The sequence below is a fragment of the Limulus polyphemus genome, unplaced genomic scaffold (genome assembly GCF_000517525.1).
Source record: "Limulus polyphemus unplaced genomic scaffold, Limulus_polyphemus-2.1.2 Scaffold273, whole genome shotgun sequence".
Taxonomy (NCBI): Eukaryota; Metazoa; Arthropoda; class Merostomata; order Xiphosura; family Limulidae; genus Limulus; species Limulus polyphemus.
The window spans coordinates 560431-580489 of NW_013665883.1; the positions used below are offsets into that span (position 1 = coordinate 560431).

Here is a 20059-nt window from a genome sequence, read left to right on the forward strand (position 1 = left end):
TTTCTAGAAAGAGGTGGCGTGATACTAGTCACGTGACCTCGTTGACGCAACATTATATATATATCTGAATAGTTGAAACAGGTTATTTAAATTATTTAAATATCGTTATTTATTAAATAATGGTTTAAATATCAGTGTTGAACAGATATTATTTTTTGAGTCTGTTTGTTTTAGTCTTCTCTTCAAGTTGCGGTAGAAGGATTTTGTTCGTTTTAGAATTTTGGCATAAAGCTACATAACTGATAGATCAGAAAGAAAATAATCAAAGTACCCACCATCACCTCTTAGGCTACTCTTGTCTCATCGAATAGGAGCATTTGGTTCTCTCTGTTATCGTTCAGTCACGGCACAGTCTGCGTTTTAGTGGTGACAGGATTTGAGGCATGAACCCATGAGTCCATAGCCTAAACATACTAGTCACTTAGCTAATTCCAGTATATTTTGACGGGAAAGGTATACACCATAAAAATAATCAATTGAAAGCAATTACCAACAAAATTAATATAACAAAAACAATAAAATGATTTTAAACAAAAAATGAACGTGAAACTAATGTTTTTGACAAAATAGTTATTGAGAGATGGTTCATTAATGTTTGATGATTTAAATTTAGCTTTTAATAACCATAAAGCATGCGCGATCTGTGATGAAAAGAAGATGGAGAGTTATCTTTGACCAAAAGTAGGAAAAATTCATTAATTATATTTAAACTTTTTTCCATATTTTGTTATTCTATTCTAAGTTAATTGTGTGAACTACATTTTGTTTATTTTTCATAATGATGATCTGTTTGTTTGAAGTTAAGCACAAAGCTACACAATAGGCTATCTATGCTCTGCCCTCCACGGGTATCGAAACCCGGATTATACCGTTGTAAGTCCACAGACATACCGCTGTGTCATTATGATGAAACCGCCAATTGCCCTTGTACAATATATTTGAGCTGGTGCTGTTTTTCGTTAAAATTCCTCCAAACTTTATAAACTTTGCAATTACCATTATTCCCTCAATCTTCTTTATCCTTTTAGGTTTTCTCTAAAGTATACCTGCAGTTTATCGACCCCGTTTTTAATCTATTTACTATTTTTAGAGCTATTTGATTTATAACGAATTTTCGTATTGTTTCAAAAGAATAAAACAACATTATTTAGCTCTAATAATGAATATATTAATTAACGTACACTGCTCGAATATCCGGCGTAATTTTACGAACATTATTTACAGAGAAAGCCGAGATTACAATCCGGAAATGATGTCATAACTAGTTGCGTACAATTTTCCTACTCATCAGAAAAAGTTTAAATAATTTAATCATCAGAAAGAGTTTATATATATATTACTTATACGTTTTATACTATTCGTTTTAATTTAAGTGTTGGACAGTCTTTACATCCCCAGCGTACAAATACGCTAAGCTAAGCTGGAGGTTTAGGCTTAGTAAATGGGAAAGAATCCGAAAGATAATGTTCAGTTAAAATGTTTGTGTTGTTAATGTTAGTACGTAAAGTTGTAACTTGTAGACCTACTTTACTTTAAACTTTTAGTCAGTTTTGTAGCACAAAGAGTGTACAAGTTACTTTTTTATGATGATATTAAATAACTAATTCATCATATTCCTTTTCTTGAGTTGAAAATCAATGCTCTTTTGCAGTATAATGAGTTAAGTTAAATGTTTCATAGGCGAAGTTGGCTGCTGGACAGTCAAACTCAAACTGGACTGGAACTTGGAAACAGATATTATGAATATCCGGGATACTGGGTCGTTTCCTTAAGAGTCGGGTTGGAAAATGGCGGTGCAGTGTGACGGGGGTGGAAAAGATGAACTAAAAACACATTTTATGATACGTGAAGGAGTGTACAAACTGATGACCCATTCCGAATATTCAAGGCCTAATCGTGTTGGCTATAACACGCAGACAAACACACCCGTGAAAGTATCATTTGTAACTTTACCTGATCAACCTACAGGGTGTAGTGACCATATTTGCTTCAATGTTGGAAGGGAATTATATGTTTATGTGTATAAAGGTGTTAAAAAGGTAAGGCAATTTATACAAACACTTGAAACAGTGTATAATATTGTGTGAGATACTTTAAACTATGCCTAGACTGTGTGGTATTTTGTGTAGCATTTGTAATAAATTTAAAAATTTGTCTAAAATGTTTAATTTAAATATCATTATATAGGCTCCTTAATAATTCAGTAATTGCAGCAAGTATTTGGCTAATCCAACTGCTAAGTTATGTAACTTAAATGGTAAGAAATGCTGGTCATACTTTCTTCACACTCGGTTCTCAATCCTAGACTAGTAGTAGTAGTAGTAGTAGTAGTAGTATGCTTCTTATGGATTTTAATAAAACAGTTACAATTCATAAATGACACTATAACTAATACTATTACAAATTACTACTACAATTTGAAGACTTGTGTAAAATTGAAGTTCTAAGTTTACTGATTGTTTATTATTGAAAAATTTTGCTTTTAATGCTAGTAACAGTATTATTATTAGCATGTTCAAAAAAGTAGAAATTGAGAGGTATAATACAAATAAACACGCAATAACTCATTACATCCAAAATTATTATAAAATCTATTATTGAGACTGATAAATTTCATACATTGTTTGTAATATTTGTTAATTTCTGTTTACAAAGTTTTTAACTTGTTTAATAATGGCTGATTTTTAGGCCTAATTTATTAGTTCAAAATTTGTGTTTTCTGAACAATAGATTTATATTTGTTGAGGAATGCAGTTAAAACTGTGAAAAACGTTGAAATAGTATTATGGAAGGTAATTGATGAATGGACTTCTAATGAATAATAGATATAGTAAAATCAGGCTAGATTTGGACATCATCTGAGAATAAGTAAGAGTAATTATTGAATGCAGGGAAGTTTTGTTACTTAAAGCTCTATGTATATAAAGAAGGAAGGATATATAGAGAGAGATAAGTGTGTTCAAAGACCAATTACAGCACACTGTTTCATGTAATGTTTTTATGCTATTCACATAACCTTTTGTTTTTGGAATTTTTGTTTGATTTACATTCTTTATAGATATGTAGTTAATACTTTACTTAACTTTTCTTTCACAGTTTTAATATTATATAATTAAAAATATTTTAATAGATTTAAGCAGTGTTAAAGAATATGGAAAATGTGAATTGAGAAGTGGGATTAATTTTTGCATAATGTAGAAGGAAAAAAATTGAAGTGTAATTGAGAAAACTTTGAGGAGTTGCATCTGACTACAGTGTCTAGTGCTACAAAGGTCTGAGATTTATCTGTTTACATATTACTTAATAAGTGAGTGAGTATGGGTTACAAGCATTATAAAATTAAAATATTCCAGCATTTGGAAATTGAAATTGTATTTTAAGTTTGTCTGTGAAAATTAGTTTTATTTTTTTATAGTTAATTTTTACTTTTTCAAATGCTAAACTTATTAAGCATTTTATACTCAAAATGAAAGTATTGTTTCATATTTATTAATAAAACATTAGCTATTTAAGTTAAAAATGTTTGCATATTAACTTTCATTTATAACACACCGATTCATGCAGTTGAACTAGCAGATATTGTGTTAAATCTTTATTTATGGTTAGTAGCCTATGCAATCACTGAAGTATAATTATCAAGTAGCTACAATTTTTTTAATTATTAATTACTAACTAGTTTTCATCTTAAGTTTTAGCTGCTAATCTATGCTTTCTTAAGGAAAGTTCTGAGAAGGACTATTTCTGTGGTGGTTGTGGCCAGGATTCAAACCTGGGTCTTTTTGATAGAGAGGCTGGTATGGTATCCATTTATGTGAGGTCTCATCAATTAGGACATTAATCAACTAACTAATTTTTCATGGCACATTATACATGTACTTTAATTTATATTTTTTGGTAAATTTCTGTGAGGTAGCATAAAAATCATATTAGAAGAGAGTCACTTTACAGTGTTTTATATTTTATATTTGTACTTCTGTTACCTTTTTGAACATGTTGTGAAAAACAAAACAGAAATACTTGCAATAAGGTGTGACAAGTGGATTTACTTCATGGTATCACACAAACTTTTCCTCGTAGTCCGACAATTTCTTGCCATAGTACTGCACAAGTGTACCTCACCAAGCAGAAGTACAACTAATGGATTTTGATACTGAAAATGTACTAAAAATAAGGTCAAATTCTAAATTTCATTTTTTAGTGGATAATTGACACTTTGAGAACCCATCCGAAATGTAATTACAAACTCAAAGGTTAAAGAATAGGAGAGAACATTTAAAAGCTTAGCCATCTCATAGTCTTCAACAAAATCACTGTGATAGTATTCTTTAAGGGCCTAAATCCTATTTTCACATTTCATTTACCTTTAAAATACTTCAAAAAATTATTGTTAACATTATCAGCCAAGTGTTTTTCATAAGTGCTTCTGGATTTCCTAATTTATCGTAAATTCCTAGCTTTATAGTTCTGTAAGTCTTCCCACTTAGCAATTTCGACTAATTTTGTTAATATTTTATATAAATAAGTATCATAATTGAGTGTATGTGCATTAGTTTATTTATTATTTATAACTTCCTTGTACATGTAGTCTGTTTAGGCTAAGTGTTCATCATAAATTATATGAAAATTTGAACGATTTAACTACTGAATTAGTACTAATCTATATCAAGCCAAACTAAGTATCTGGCAAAAGAATCAATTATCCATCACAACCGTAATTTTTTTTTATAATCACAACTGGAATGGGTTCAGTTTTTAGGGCACTCTGTTTAGAAAGTCATGAGTCTTATTAGTCATTGAATATTACTTTACTTTTTTTATTAATTACAATGAGATTCTGTTTTTAGAAGATAAAAGAAAACTTGTGTCAGAGACTAATTGACTTGTAATTGTTCATGCTTTTCAAACATCAAATTGTGCACATTATTTAAAATTAAACTATGTTTATGCCAATTTTTCAAAATCAAGTCATCTCACATTCAAATTAACCCTCAAATGCTGTCTTATTGTTAGTTATATTTTTAACATGTTGGAAATTCACCAGGGAAGAAGAAACTAATTTCAACAAGCAGTATCAGTATTAAAATTAAATATATTGTATTCTTTGAATAAGTTAGTTGCCTTATGTTGCTAAAGACCTTCAAGGTACTTGGAAATAGCTACCCCTCCAATCTAAGTCTACCTTGTTTATATTCAGCATAGAAATATTTTTTACTTTTCAGCAAGATATTCGAGGAGTTTCATGTCATTAAGCAAACATAAAATTTATTAAATTTATCACAAGGATCCAAAATGCTTATTAACTTTTTCAAAGGTACAGAAATATTTACAAGAGGGTCAATAACTTTTAATGACAAATCTTGCCCATAAATACCCATTTATACAGTCTTGGCAATCTGTTTTCTTAACATCTCAGAAAAAAAAATTCTAGCCATCACTTCAGCTTTGCCTAATTCATACTCATGAAAGAACATCCAAATATAGAAGGATGATTGGATAACACCTGTTCATACTAGTTACCTTTTTCCACACTTATACTGCTAATTTTGTGATTGGTCAGAACTGAGATTTGTATTTACACAAAGTATGTCTAGTATTATGTGTTTGAAACTACTGAGAATATGGTCAAACTAAACAGTTATTAAAAACAACCTTTGGCCCTTGCTGAAATGGAACAACTAAACTCCACTTGTTGCTAGGTGACAATAAAAAAAATCCATGTGTGTTTGCATACAGTGTTGAATTATTGTTAACTCTTACAAACACCATGACAAGATGGTTAAGTGTAATGTTAAAACAAATGATAGGTATTTAAGTTAAGGTATTTAAATGTAAGTTTTTTTTAAATTTGTTATGTAATATGTTTCACATATTTCAGCTTTTCATCTACTTGTGAAAGAAGTAAATAGATATTTCAGTTTTATTCACTCAGATCAAAAATGGTTTGGTCTGTTAAGTAAGGAATACATGAATATACTGCTTTCCTTAATTTTTTCTTTATCAGTTACATGATTGTGTTTATTAAAAGGCTTTTTCCGTGAGTTAAGCTATGAATATTATTTAAGATTTATATTCTGTTCCCGTAAACAACATAGAATAGTATGGATATGCTAATAATAAATTAAGAATGAAATTAAAGACATTTTTCTACCTTTTAGGAATGATGGAGAGATGGAAGTTCAGTTTTGTGTGTTTTGATGTGAAAAGTGGTCATAACATTCTAGGCACAATTTAGCATAAAATTGAAACTGTAGTAAAATTACAAAAAATGATCCTAGCTTAACTGTTGACAAAATGACCTTTTCCTCCCCATTTATGAATGCATTTAATATGTCATATTTATTCACAGATTTTATCTGTACTTAGTATAGTTTCTGTTAATTTATACAAAAATGTGCCTAAGGTAATTTTTACCTTGAGTGTTTCATTTGAAAGTGTGACAAAGTTTCTATGTATAAAAAGGATTTTTGATTCACACTTCAGGTCATACATAATCATCTATCAACAGCAAACCAAACATATAAATTATAGATGATGAAGTTTAATATCTTTTCATGTTTTGCAGTCAATGTTTCACTATTTGTGACTTGTGTATTGGTTTTGTGGTAAAAAACATGTTGATTAATTTTGGGAAAGAGTAGGTACATGCAAAAAGAAGAGGGTTTATAAACTAAAAAAGTGTAAAAGTTTATTAAAATTTCATGGTATTGCTGGTAAATACTATTTGGTTTTTAGGCAGCAGACCTTACAAAACCTGTGGACAAACGTGTGTATAAGGGCACCTACCCCACCTGCCATGACTTCAACCTGCACACACTAACTGGTGAAAACGTGTCACTCTTAGTTGGTTTTTCTGCTGGTCAGATCCAACTTATTGATCCTATCAAGAAAGAACTTAGTAAACTTTACAATGAAGAGGTAAGCATCTTACAAGACTTTTCCATCTGGGAAAACTAAGAGTTTGAAGAATAATTTTAGTACATGTAATTGTTGTGAGCTGCAGTCACTTTTTAAATTTCTTGAATTTCACCATAAATTAAAAAAATTGTTATGGACTTTTTTGTTGAATGATCAAGAAGCTATAAGTTGATGTGCTGTTTATGTTTACTTAGCTTCTCCTACATCTTTTGTGTTATCATGTGTGATGCATGTTTTAGTATTGCTTTATATACACCTCCATCAGTGAATAATGCCCACATGCAAAACTTGTGCAATTGGATCATTAGTGTACTGGTGAGTTCCTCCAGACATCATTATTACTCTTAACTCTTTCAGCACGGGCTTGGTCAATGGGACCAACCTTGTAACCATCTTGTGCTTGTTATAGTTTTTATGCTATAACTTTTAAATTAGTAAGTGTATGTTAACAAAATTTGGCAGGTTATCAGTAAACATTACAATGCTTTCATATGCAAAATATAAATTTTTTTAATAAGTCTTAAGGTTTGTAAAGCAATATTTTTCTCATGCCTGTTTTGTCTTTTTGCATGTTGCCTATCCAACAAGCAAAGTAATTTTAATTTTAAGATTGAAAATACTTTTATGCATCAGAAAATTTTCAAATTTCACATGTGAAATCTTTATAATGTCCAGATAGTTATCAAATGTTTCTTAAGAAAAATTTTTCATTTTATCTGTTATTTTCAGTAACAAATTTCTGTACGTGTTTGGTAGATTTGACCGATCTCATAACCACCATAAAAAATTAGGAAATAAAAACAAATTAGGCATCTTTCATACTGGAATGAACACAAATTATAACATGAAAACATAAATGTTTAGACTATATAGCTTAAATCTCATAACATTATACATTTATATATATCTATTATTTTTATTACATTGACCTATCAGCCACACCTGGCTAACAATACAGAAGTTACAATGACGTGGCATACATGCATTCGTGCTACTGTATCCAATAATATAAAACTGACCTTTAATCTTTACAAAGTGATCTGTCTTGGCTGTGTTTTAGTAGACTAGTATTTTGTAAAATACAGTCAAAATTCAATTATTATACACTATGTTTGTATATAGATTATTGCTATTTTAAAATAAGTTCTTAAACTTATTTGAGTATTTAAAAATATGTATTTGAGTTTTAAAAATATGAAATTTTTGTGTAATACAGTCTGGAAAATTACACCTGAATGCATTTTGGAAAGTGGGATTATAATGAATTATGTTCACATACTGTGAGAATCCATGGTTGTTTTGGTGCATTTTGCACTTGCTGCCTTCTCTGGAAAGATGTTACTTCCATTTCAGTTTCAGATTTGATTATTTGTTGTTATGGTATTCATTTTAGTTTTGGTTATTGTTTTCTTATAATTGTCACAATTGTACTTGCTGGTAGCAACAGAAAGTTTTGACAGTTGTACAGATGAATCTAGATTTAATGTCTTTTCCAATGATCAATCGGTCCATGTCAGGAAAATGAGAGGTCAACAGTATGTTTAGAGTAGCAGTACATAATATGACTGTTTCATTTGTGTTTCAACTAGTGTTTGGGAAAGCATCAATATTAATCAACATTCAGGTCATTGTTTTGTGCATCTGAGGGGTAGACTAACTACTGTATATGTTGGTGTAGTACTGGATGCAAATGTATTATTACCTTCGTAGGTGCAATCAGACCAAAAGATTATGATGGAGCACCTTGAACATGAAGTCTTGATCTAAATCTCTTAATGCACTTCTGAAAACATCTTGCATTTTTCATAAACCAACTTCTTAATACACCACTTGTGTGAGAATGCATAGTGTCATATCACATGAGAAAATGGACAGAATCCTGTATAGGGTCATTCACAAACTGGTCAGAAGTATGCTTCATAGATGCAGAGATAATGTTAATGATAAGAGGACCCATACGTATTTCTGATTTTATCTTGTTTAATTTTTTATCAAATATCAAGTTGATGTAGCCAGGTCATAACTCTGAGACTTTGGCTTTTGAGAATATTAATGTTCAAAGACTGTAACTAGCAATATATTGTCAATGAAATTGTTTTATTTACTGTATTCATAGAAAAATTGATTCTTCTAAAATATTTTCAAACTTTAGCTCTGATATTCATTTGGTTGAGGAATAATTTAACCATAAGACATTGCCCTTTTAATTTTTGGATTTGTTTATTGCCTTGTCTTTTTGGAAAACCGTTCATTCAGAATTGAAGTCTAAGTATCTATGTGTATGTTTAATTACTACAGATTGCAATGTTGAACACAATATACACATGATACACTAGTACACAAAAAATATCATGAACAAAGTTTTTAATTTCGTAAGTAGTGCTGAATGATTATTGAAGTTTGCTAATTGATTATATTCGATTAATCAGTTACTCTTACATGAGACTAATCTTCTTAACTGCAACATTTTTTTAAGACATTTTTTATTACCTTTCATTCAATATAATAAACATTTTCAGGTACAATAATTTAAGATCAAGCTAGTTTTTTAGTCTTAAACTGTTTTACATAAACATATATCATATACACACTTAATACAAAACCTATAACAAGCTGAAATTGATATTAAAAGCTTTCTGTTAGACTACTAAAACTGGTGAATATTTGTTGAGAAAATAAATATTATGTAACTGATAATAAGTCAAAAATAAAAACTAAATACAGCAGTGACTAGTGAGATTACTAATAGGCACAGGTTAAGTTTTTGGGATCAAGTTCATGATTTTATATGAATACAATCATAATGAGGCAGTCAATCATTTAATGTTGAACAGAATGTACATAACTGTTTAGGTGCATTTTCACCGTAGGGAAAGAATAAACTTAACAGCATGTGGTATTTCCCTTGTCAGAAGTAGAAAAGAATAAGATTATCGTGGGTATAAAATTACTCATTATTTTGTACACAACAATATTTTAGTGTGAAGTATACTGACAGTTTATTATTTTTGATCTGCAAAATGCAGAGTACACAGATCATTATCCTTGTTGAATGTTTAATTGTCATTGCAAATTAAGTCAAAAAATTATGTATTTTAGAATCAATTCCAAGAAATATTATGATAGATGAGTAAGACTTGTTTTGCAAAATTTCTTTTTATTGTTAAACATTATTACATTGCACTCTAGCCTATCATTATCAAAAACCATACGTTCAATCAAATTAAGAATTATGTTGCTTTCAGTATTTTAGTTTCATATCTGTTCTTTTAGCAAATATGCATTTTTTTCTATAATGGCCATGGGTTATAGGCTGACATCATTTTAGTTAGAATACCTTTAATAGTTCTTTATAAAAAAAAAAAATGTTCATTAAAATACATCAAATTATATATGCCAATTATGCATTTTGAATACAAACTACCAACATAAGAATTAATGAAATAATTATTTTCAAATTAATTAAATTAACTCAATAATATAAATATTCTAAAAGGATTATTTTTTCTATTTCACATTAATATGTAGGCATTGTTGGACTTCTAAGTTCTTAAGTTGTGGTTAAAGAGAAACTGTTGTATACAATTATATACTTTTGATATGATAGTATTATCTGCAAAATAAACTCCAATTTTTATATAAATTTTCTATGAACAACATTTGCATGAGTTAGTGTTTTAAAAATGTCACAATTGAACTATTCCACAGATTAGATCAATAATTATCTGCACTTGTAAAGAAAGTATTTGGCTATTGGCAAGAATTTTGAAATGGACAAGAGAACACTTCCTTGTATTTAACTCCTACACTTAACATAATGAGCTAAGTGCTACTATTATTAATTTATAGATCATTGCATGTTTCAACTTACATGAAACAATTAGATATCATTATTAGAGATTGATACTTTGAGAAACTGTTACTTCAAAAAAAAAAAAAGGATACTGGTGAAGTTTCCACCAATAAACTTAAACAAGCATCACCGTAAAAAAAGTTTCAAATTTTGTCTTGCATAAACTAACATGTGAAATGTATTCAGCAAAAATTAGCATAATAATGCTAAACTAAAAATACAAATATCTTTTATAAATTTTTATGATCATTATGATGACTTTTTAATGATATTAATTTGAAGTTATGTTCTGTGGAAGTGATCATTACAAAACGTGCTCATGCGAATAATGGGTGAAAATGTCACTGATAGGTAAACATCTGATTATGTTCTCTGGATTTTTGGAAGAGAAGGCTTAAAACTTAAGGTTGGGGCCTTTATTTGAAGGTTGGTAAAGTTACCACAAACACTTTTTTTAGGCCTTACAAAGACTAGATTGCAATTGCAGTATATTTAAACATAATTGTGGAGTATGTTTTTATAATATTATTGTATACAATATGAAATGTAATGTAGAAAATATTTATGTGGTGTTTTTGTTTCATCACCTTAATAAAATGATTGATACTTGTAAATTTTAATGCTACTGATTTTGTTTACTGAAATTCAGTTAGTACATTTACAATTGTAATTTATCACATGACTGAATGGATAAAGATTACAGCTTCATGAGCATTTACCAGATGATCAGATTGCAGGTTTGAGACATGCCACTGCCTGTCACAACTGGGACACAAATTCAGGAAAGTAAGGTGGTGTGGAGTTACAAATGTAACATATATACAGCATATAAAAAATAAATTTCTTTTTTTAAAACTAAAGGCAAATTATAAATATAAAATAGTGTAAAAAAAGATTAAATTTACACTTTATTCACCACTAAAGTAGCCTAAATGTTGGTAGTGAGTGCTGTAAGCAGTTATCTTTCCTTAGTTTGGCAGTTTAAAATTAGGGATGGTGACAGATAGTCTTAGTAGCTGAAAAACAAATACAACTCCCTCGCAGCTGAAAGGACCAGTGTGTTTGGTGGGATTGGGAATCAAACATGATTCGTGAAGCATTCCCCCTAATCACCCTTTCATACCTACCTAAAGCTAATAAAACTTGAATAAAGCAAAAAACAGTAATAATGACAATATTTCAATTATTTGAAGAACTGAAATAATCAGAAACCCTAATTTTGATTAGTTGATTATTTTTGTGAGTTGATCGTGACACGAGTTGATTAAGCTGAACAAACTTGAATTAATCTAAAATAATAATAAAGAATAATAAAAGCATATTTCAAATACGTGGATAGTTTTATAATTGGTGATTAGGTGATTATTTTCATGACATTAATCAAATAACTCACAGTTTTGACTAACCAGTTGTTTTGGGATGATAATAAATGTAATTGATGCTCATAGGTAATCGAATTAATGATGCAGCTGTAATTTACATTAACTTAATCAGGATATTTGTTTTTGCATATTTTACTTCCAGACACAGCCTTTTCTTCTAATTTTGTGGTTGGTAGGAATTGGGATTCTTACTTATATAAAAATATGTCTTGCATTGTGTATTGGAAACAACCAAGAATAAAGTCAATTAGGTCATTAATAGAAATAACCTTTGGTGCCTGCTGAAATGGAACAGCTAAATTCTACATGTTTTTTGGTGACAATGCAAAAATATCCATGTGTGTCATTTATTGAAACCCCCTGTGCTTACCATTAGCAATTATATCTTCAGATTAAGGAAACAGCAACCAAATTCAAAAGATAACTTTCCAAAATATAGTCAGTTTTAATTGGTTGATATACACTGCTCTATGTAGTATTTGACTTTTTGTTTACAACACTGAATGAGGGTAAGCCTACAACTATGGATTTTTTTGGCACATTGAACTACAAAATAACTAATACAAAATTCAATCAATTGTTCAACTGAAAATCTTTCATAATATTTACTATTTAATTGATGTAACAGCTGACTAATTAGTCTTATTGTATGTGTATACTCTGTCAATCAAAGCGTTAGCCAAATTTATCGTGAAACAAAATGTTGATAGTTTTGTACCTATTATACATATTTAATACTTCCATGTGTGTTAACTGTATATGGTGTTAAGATTGAAGCTGATGATAAAAGAGCAATCAAGCACTTAGAGAACCTTGTGATTGTGAGTCTGAAGACATAGTTAACAGTACACCACTTTCCTTATTATCCTTAAATTGTGATCTCTTCTTAATATGTTACTTTTTGATTTTTAGTCAGATTGGTTATATGAGACATTGAAATGTTTTTGTTATCAGCAAAATTTCATTAGTTTTAAGTAACATGAACTTAATGAAATTTTACTAAAACCATCTCTATCAACTACATTTCAGGAGGTTTTCTATGTGTTATTCTTGGTCTGTACATCTCTTTTTCTCTCTTCTTCTTTTTGCTTACACTTGTGAATGCTAAATCTTTTTAAAATGAAATATAAAAGTTTGAAGAATTAACTCAACTAGTAGTTTTGAAAATTATGAAACTTCATAAATTTTGAAACACAGAAAAACTTTTTAATTTGAAAATGATTGGTAAAGTACTGAGGTCTGTAAAACTTAATATATTATTATGACTATGATGTGAGTTATCTTGTATTTGACATGTATAGTGAGCATTCTCTAAACTTTGACCTGTCAACATGTCATCTGGTATATTTTTAGAAAGTAATTATGCATACATATGTATAGAAGGAAATAAATATTTCAAAAATTGTTACTGTAATACTGAAAATTATATCTATTATATATTTGTGTTATTTAATAGCCCTAATGATTGTTTTCTGTAGCTTTGAAATTTTGTTCTCTCTTTTTTATTTTCAGAGGTTAATTGACAAAACAAAGGTAACTTGCTTAAAATGGGTACCAGGTTCTCCAAACATTTTTTTAGTTTCACATAGCAGTGGACAGATGTATGTTTATAAAGATGATTTACCATGCGGTACGACACCGCCGCATTATCAGATCTTTAAACAGGGAGAAAATTTTGCTGTGTATACATGTAAAACAAAGAGTACAAGAAACCCATTGTACAGGTGGGTTATTGGAGAAGGCTCATTAAATCAGTTTTCGTTTTCACCTTGTTCCAAATACTTAGCAACTGTGAGCCAAGATGGATTTCTTCGTGTGTTTAACTATGACACAATGGACCTTGTTGGATTGGTACGCAGCTACTTTGGAGGGTTGTTATGCGTGTGTTGGAGTCCAGATAGCAAGTATATTGTTGTGGGAGGAGAAGACGATCTAGTAACTGTTTGGTCTTTTCTTGAAAAACGAGTAGTTGCACGGGGTTATGGACACAAATCATGGGTGAATGTTGTGGCATTTGATGCACACAACATTTCCTATGCAAATGGTGTTGATTTTGGTGGAAGTGAAGAAGACCTGTCACCATTAATAGCATCAACTGGTCTAAATGATTCTTCAAAACTGAGCATCCCAAACAATTCCAAGTCAAGTGCTTCAGGGTCAAGTGCATATCAGACTTCAATAGCTACTTCTAATAGAAGTTCTTTAGATATGCAGTCTTTAAATATTACTTCTTACAGGTTTGGCTCTGTTGGACAAGACACTCAGTTCTGCCTCTGGGATTTAACTGAAGATGTTTTAAAACAGCCAATGGGGCGAACACGAACTAGTGTTGTGCTGACTAATCCCTCCATACAGCTCTCGCCTCTATCAAAGTTCAACAATGTAGATCATGCTCAGGCAAACTGTATAGCTAAGGATACTTCTATGGTAGATGGCAACTTAGTGTTACCTTTGAATGTTGTAAGTAAAAGTGGTACATTAGAAAAAGAAAAAAAGTGGACAAAGATCACAAAAGGAACTTCAGTCTTTCCTCACGTAGCAATGAAAAAAATAGTCTAAATAAATCAAGTTACAGTAAGGTTCTGGATGACCCTGTCAGATTGATTGGAACAACCATATGCCCACGCCTTGATGAAGTGCCAATGTTAGAACCACTTGTGTGTAAAAGAATTGCTCATGAACGGCTGACAGACTTAGTATTTAGAGAAGACTGTGCAGTAACAGCATGTCAGGAAGGTTATGTATGCACATGGGCAAGGCCTGGAAAAACGGTATGTTTTGCCTTTAAACATCATACAATAAAAAATATATAAGTTCTCTCTCCAAAGTGTTTGCATTGTTTTCATTTTGTAAATTTTATCATTTCTCTAGAAGAAAAAATAGTTTAGGTTTGCACTGTACTACAAAAACACTATTAAATTTTTCTTGTAACCTAATATACCAAAAGTATTTGCTTCCAGGTACTATTTTCAAATATTAATAACATGGATACCAACAGTTTAATCTTTAGAGTAAGTTTGTGATGTAAATGTTTAACTTAGTGTTAGCAAATTGGTTAATTTACTAGTCAGATAATGTAAAATGACCACTTAATTTTGATCAGTCAAAAACTGTTCAAATATTGCCAATTAATTAAAAACCTGTACCAAATTTCGTAAATACTTGCTCAGGTTTTTAATTAATTAATTAAATTTTTTTTTAAATTAAATAATTTAATTTTTGGCTCCAACATCCACCCCTCTGCTTGTATGTGAGTATTAATGGACTTCAAAATTTAATACAAACAATAAAAACTGTGTTTACTGTGTTGTAGCCTCATATTTATTACTTTTTTACATATTTTGTACATATTAATATAATATAGTGCATGAGATTAATATGTTCCTGATTTTTTCTTGCTGAAATATTTATGGGTGTGTGTGATGTTATACTAGGCTGTATTATGATATCCTTCAATTTTATGCAGCCAATAGGTATGATTTTTTAACTTGCAACATAAAGTTGTAATGACTGACAATATTATTTATTTATGCTACACAGTGTCAAAATGGAAGTACTTTATGCAGCACTGGCTTTTTGTCAGAAGGCTGGAAATTAATCATCAACTGTTTTATTTAATATATTGATATAATTTACATTATTTGTATTAAGTAAAATTCAACACATGAAGTTAAAAAAAAAGTAGTAATAAAAATATTTGACTGATCAGATATCTAACCCTAGTTTAAATACAATCATGTTAAACTCATTCGAAAATCATTTAAAATAACTAATATAAACCTCTATTTGAGTGTATATGTCTGACTGTTTAACTGGTAGTGTGAATGAATAATATTTGGAGTTTCAGTTTCCTGGCAATCATTAATAATTTTTTTTGCTATATAACTTTAGAATATACAGTAAACACAAAGCAGAGCATATATTATAAAATAAGACCAAAATAAGTTTCTGTAAAACAAAGAACAAAAAAAAGATCCAATATTTTAAAAGATTTTCATAGTAAAAAAATTTTATTTACACACTGTCTCTATTTTCACCATACTACATGATTGCTGTCATGTATCAACTAAGTATCTTCCTTAAAGCAAATGTCCTAAAATAATTATCTCAAAGTACTGTGTGCTACATGTAAACAGAAGTGTTCCAAATCAATGTTACTATTTTTTCTTGCAGACAAAGGACAATGATATAAACTTCAACTGCAAGAAATTTGGCTCTCCTGAAAACAACAAACATAAGGTTTTGATATGAAAGACATCAGTAATGAAGCTAAAGCTCAAGTATGTTAAAAGTTAATACATTAAGTCTTACATATTGTTAGTTAGCTTTTGTAACTTGTTGTTTAAGTTGAACTGATAAGTTTTAAAAACTCATTTTCAGGAAACTGATATTAAGTATTTTCTCTGTTTTTCATTTGGAGTTTGAATAAGGTGTTATTAGAATGCTTAAAACTTTATGTTGTTTCGGTTTTAGAAAGATTGAAAGAAATCATTTAGAAAAGCTTTGTTAATCTAAGCTGCCAGAAATTTTTGTATCCACATTTGTATAGGTCTTTATTACTAAAGGTTAACTGTATAAGAATGATGTTCCAGGTCCCATGCTGTCCTTGGAACTAACTTCCTCTGTTGTTGATCATGCTCAATTTGATGGTACTGTTGTCAAACAGAGCAGTTTCTTAATTGCTTAATACTATTAAGAACCTGCGGTATGGTATAACTCAACAAACTGCATGATTTTTTTTTAATGTTGATCAAAGTGAAAACTTTACTTCCTTCACTACATGCATTTTATGTGATATATTATTTGTAATAAGGTAGTTTCTGTAGGTCGCAAGTCCAGTGTTTGTGTTTCCCAATGGTTTTTCCTTTACTATGGTATGCAATACAAAATTAGATCGTGAGGGCACAATGGCCAAAGGGATACTGAAAAGTGGCCATCATGGCCATAGATTTTAGGGATTTGGAAAAATATGGTGGCAATTGCCACTGTGACCACCATGAATTTCCTGCCCTGCATGCCCTCCTCCTTCAGCAAATGATTGTCTAGTTGAGTCGATCATTATGCAGTAGTAAAATTCACGAGAAATCTTGTGAGTTTGGGTGGGAGTTGCCTGAAGGTTATTGCCATGCAAATCTCTAAGGCAGATGATGGGAAAATGTTAACTTTCCACATATATTCTACTGTATTTGAATATTAGTCTAAAGAAGTACATATATGCAAACCATGGGCATAGAAGTCCTTGGGTTCCAGTTAAGTTACTTAACAGACATGTGGGAGAAGGGGATAGCATGAACACCATTTTCGTCCTTCAATATTCATAGAAATGCTACTAGAGTTAGATGTCTGTCTTGGGATAGCCATACCTCATTGTTATTGTAGCAGTGTGGTTTCTTATCTTACATATGGTATCATTTTTTGATAGTAACTGTATTTTACTGTGCACTTTATGAAGTTCAAATTTCCACTTGTATGAGAAACTATAGCAACCATAAAATTCAGTGAAACACTTTTTACTTATTTTCTGAAACACATTAGAAAGCCTTTATTACCACTTAGTTCGTAGAAAGTGTTTCTTTTTGCAATTGTTCAGGTTCATCCAAGTCACATCCATTGTTGCAATGAACTTTCATCTTTTACATGCAAGGTGTTTTTCATATGTTTTTTCTAGTTTATTTTTCTCTCGCCAGTATTAAGGAGCAGCTTCTGCACTCTTGGTTTATTCTTCTTTATATGATAAAACCTTTGTAAATTATTTTGAATTATTTAGAATGTGTATAACTTGGTGATCCACTTTTTTTGAGCAGGGAATTTTTCTTGGATATCCCTTGGTGACAGTAGTAGCAATTCTTCTTGTGTTGAGATGCCTTTTAAATATCCTCCTATGAAAGTTCTGATATTCTCTTGCGGATACTGCTCACTTTGCTGGAGAGATTCATCTTGAAGTTGATGTTTCTTGAAGTCTGCTGCTGTTTGCTGCTTCACTGTTTGAATATCCTGCCTTGAAAAGAGCTGTGACATAACTATTCTCCACAGTCTTAAGCTATTCATGGCTGTATTGCACTGCTGAATGGTTGAGAATTCAGCACTCATCAAATATATATATGTTTTAAGTATGTTGCTTATAGCTAAATACAAGTCTTTCTTCTAAAAGTGCAATTAAACCACTGCATATATATTTATGAATATGTTACACTTAGAACTAATATTTAGTACACTGTATTAAATATCCAAATAACATTTTTACGTGTTCAGTTAACTCAAATAATTTTGAAAAAAGAAATAGTAAGAAGTTTAAAAAAAATCTGATTGTCTATTTCCATATTGATCTACTTGTACAATAACAAGCAGTCCATTATTTGTCAACTTGTAGGTGAACTAGTGACTATTAATGATATTCTTCATGCTTTAAATGATTTCCAAGAAACAGTAAGATTTATCAAATGAATGCTGTTATTAATCTAAATTGAATCCTTGTTGGGTAAATAAATTATATCAAAGGTTTGGTTAACTAGTACATCAAGTTGATTGCTAAAATAATTAACATTATCTAAAAAAAAATTAATAGTATTTTTTTTTGTTAAAGTACCCTTTATATTGAGTTTGTTTTTGTTTTTCTTGCAATTTTATCAGTTATTGCCCCACCCCCTTTTTTTTTCTTCTCTGCTGTTTATGATTTGCATGAGAAAGTCATTTGGATGTCAAATCCTCATAATGCTTTTTCACCTTGAAAAGTTTTAAGCATTTTTTTACAACTATTAATCTCTGGCATTTTGTGAATATACTTATTTTCAACAATGTTTGTAGTCTAATCTCAATAGAACTTGCTTTAATCCTTGTTCTATATACCGTAATAAGACAATGAAATATCCAGGACTGTTTGATACTATTATTTTGGTAGCAGTATTAATGGAATAACAGTCCAGAACTCTGTTTTTGACCATTTTCATTCTAAGCTCCCAGGTAACCGAGTCTTTTGCTTTTCACAGGACAACTTTCTTGGAATTGTACAATTCATGATAATTTTTTCTAGCATTTTTATTTCTTACCGTTAGATTTGCTAAAAGTATCCAATATTCTTATACTTAATGGAGAAGAAGAAGTAGCATTTTGAAGAACTGACTCATGGATAACTTTGGCAGGAAACTTGAAAATCCTGAAATTTTGTAATTCCCATTGTACACTTTTAAGAACTTATGAAACTTTATGACATAGTATCTCACTTGTATCATGATGAATTATACTAATTCAGTAAAAAATACTTCTAATGAATAAAAAGGTTCTCAGAAATGTGTAAGACATCAGTACTTCAGTTTTATCTAAAATTAGTCAAGGTAATAAGTGTTACATTAAAAGATAAAATTCAGTACAAAATTTTTCTTGCAAATTTGATGCAGAACATTTTATATGCTGCAATACTTGCACATGTTGTGTCATTGCAACAATAAAAAAATAGTATTAAATATTTTAACAAATGTGAAAAATCAATATGTAGTAAAATAGATTTTTTGAGGCATGAACACTAAATCTTTCTTCTCAAAATCGACATAAATGTTGGATACATGTACAATTACAACAATTGAATACATGCTTTTTTGCTAACTTCATCCTTATATATAGTTCACATCTGTGAAAAACAGATTTTATGATAAAGCTCAGGAACAACTAAATGTTTTTTTTAATCCATATGGTTAGCTGAAGGATGTTGTAACTCTTTATTGTGGTGTAATAAGCTTGCCCACTGATACTTGTGAGTAGTAATTTGACTTGTTCATATCTTCTTTAAAAGAAATCAAATGTATCAGTTGTATTATTTAACATCAGGCATTGTTTGTGAAAACTGATGACATATATATCTAACGCCTAGACCACTACTGTGTTTGCCGTATTCCAGCTGGCCTGATGAGACATG

At 30.1% G+C, this 20059-nt stretch overlaps 1 protein-coding gene across 1 annotated transcript in view; it reads left to right on the forward strand.

Moving 5' to 3' along the window:
- Positions 1-1273: 1273 nt before the first annotated feature.
- Positions 1274-20059, forward strand: part of LOC106456941 (WD repeat-containing protein 20-like) — a 37297-nt gene continuing 18511 nt past the window's right edge. Inside the window, 5 exon segments of the mRNA XM_013916318.2 lie at positions 1274-2039; positions 6733-6915; positions 13663-14644; positions 14647-14921; positions 16324-16430. Of these exon segments, the coding sequence (XP_013771772.2) occupies positions 1788-2039; positions 6733-6915; positions 13663-14644; positions 14647-14921; positions 16324-16401 (1770 nt within the window). The 5' untranslated portion in view covers positions 1274-1787 and the 3' untranslated portion in view covers positions 16402-16430.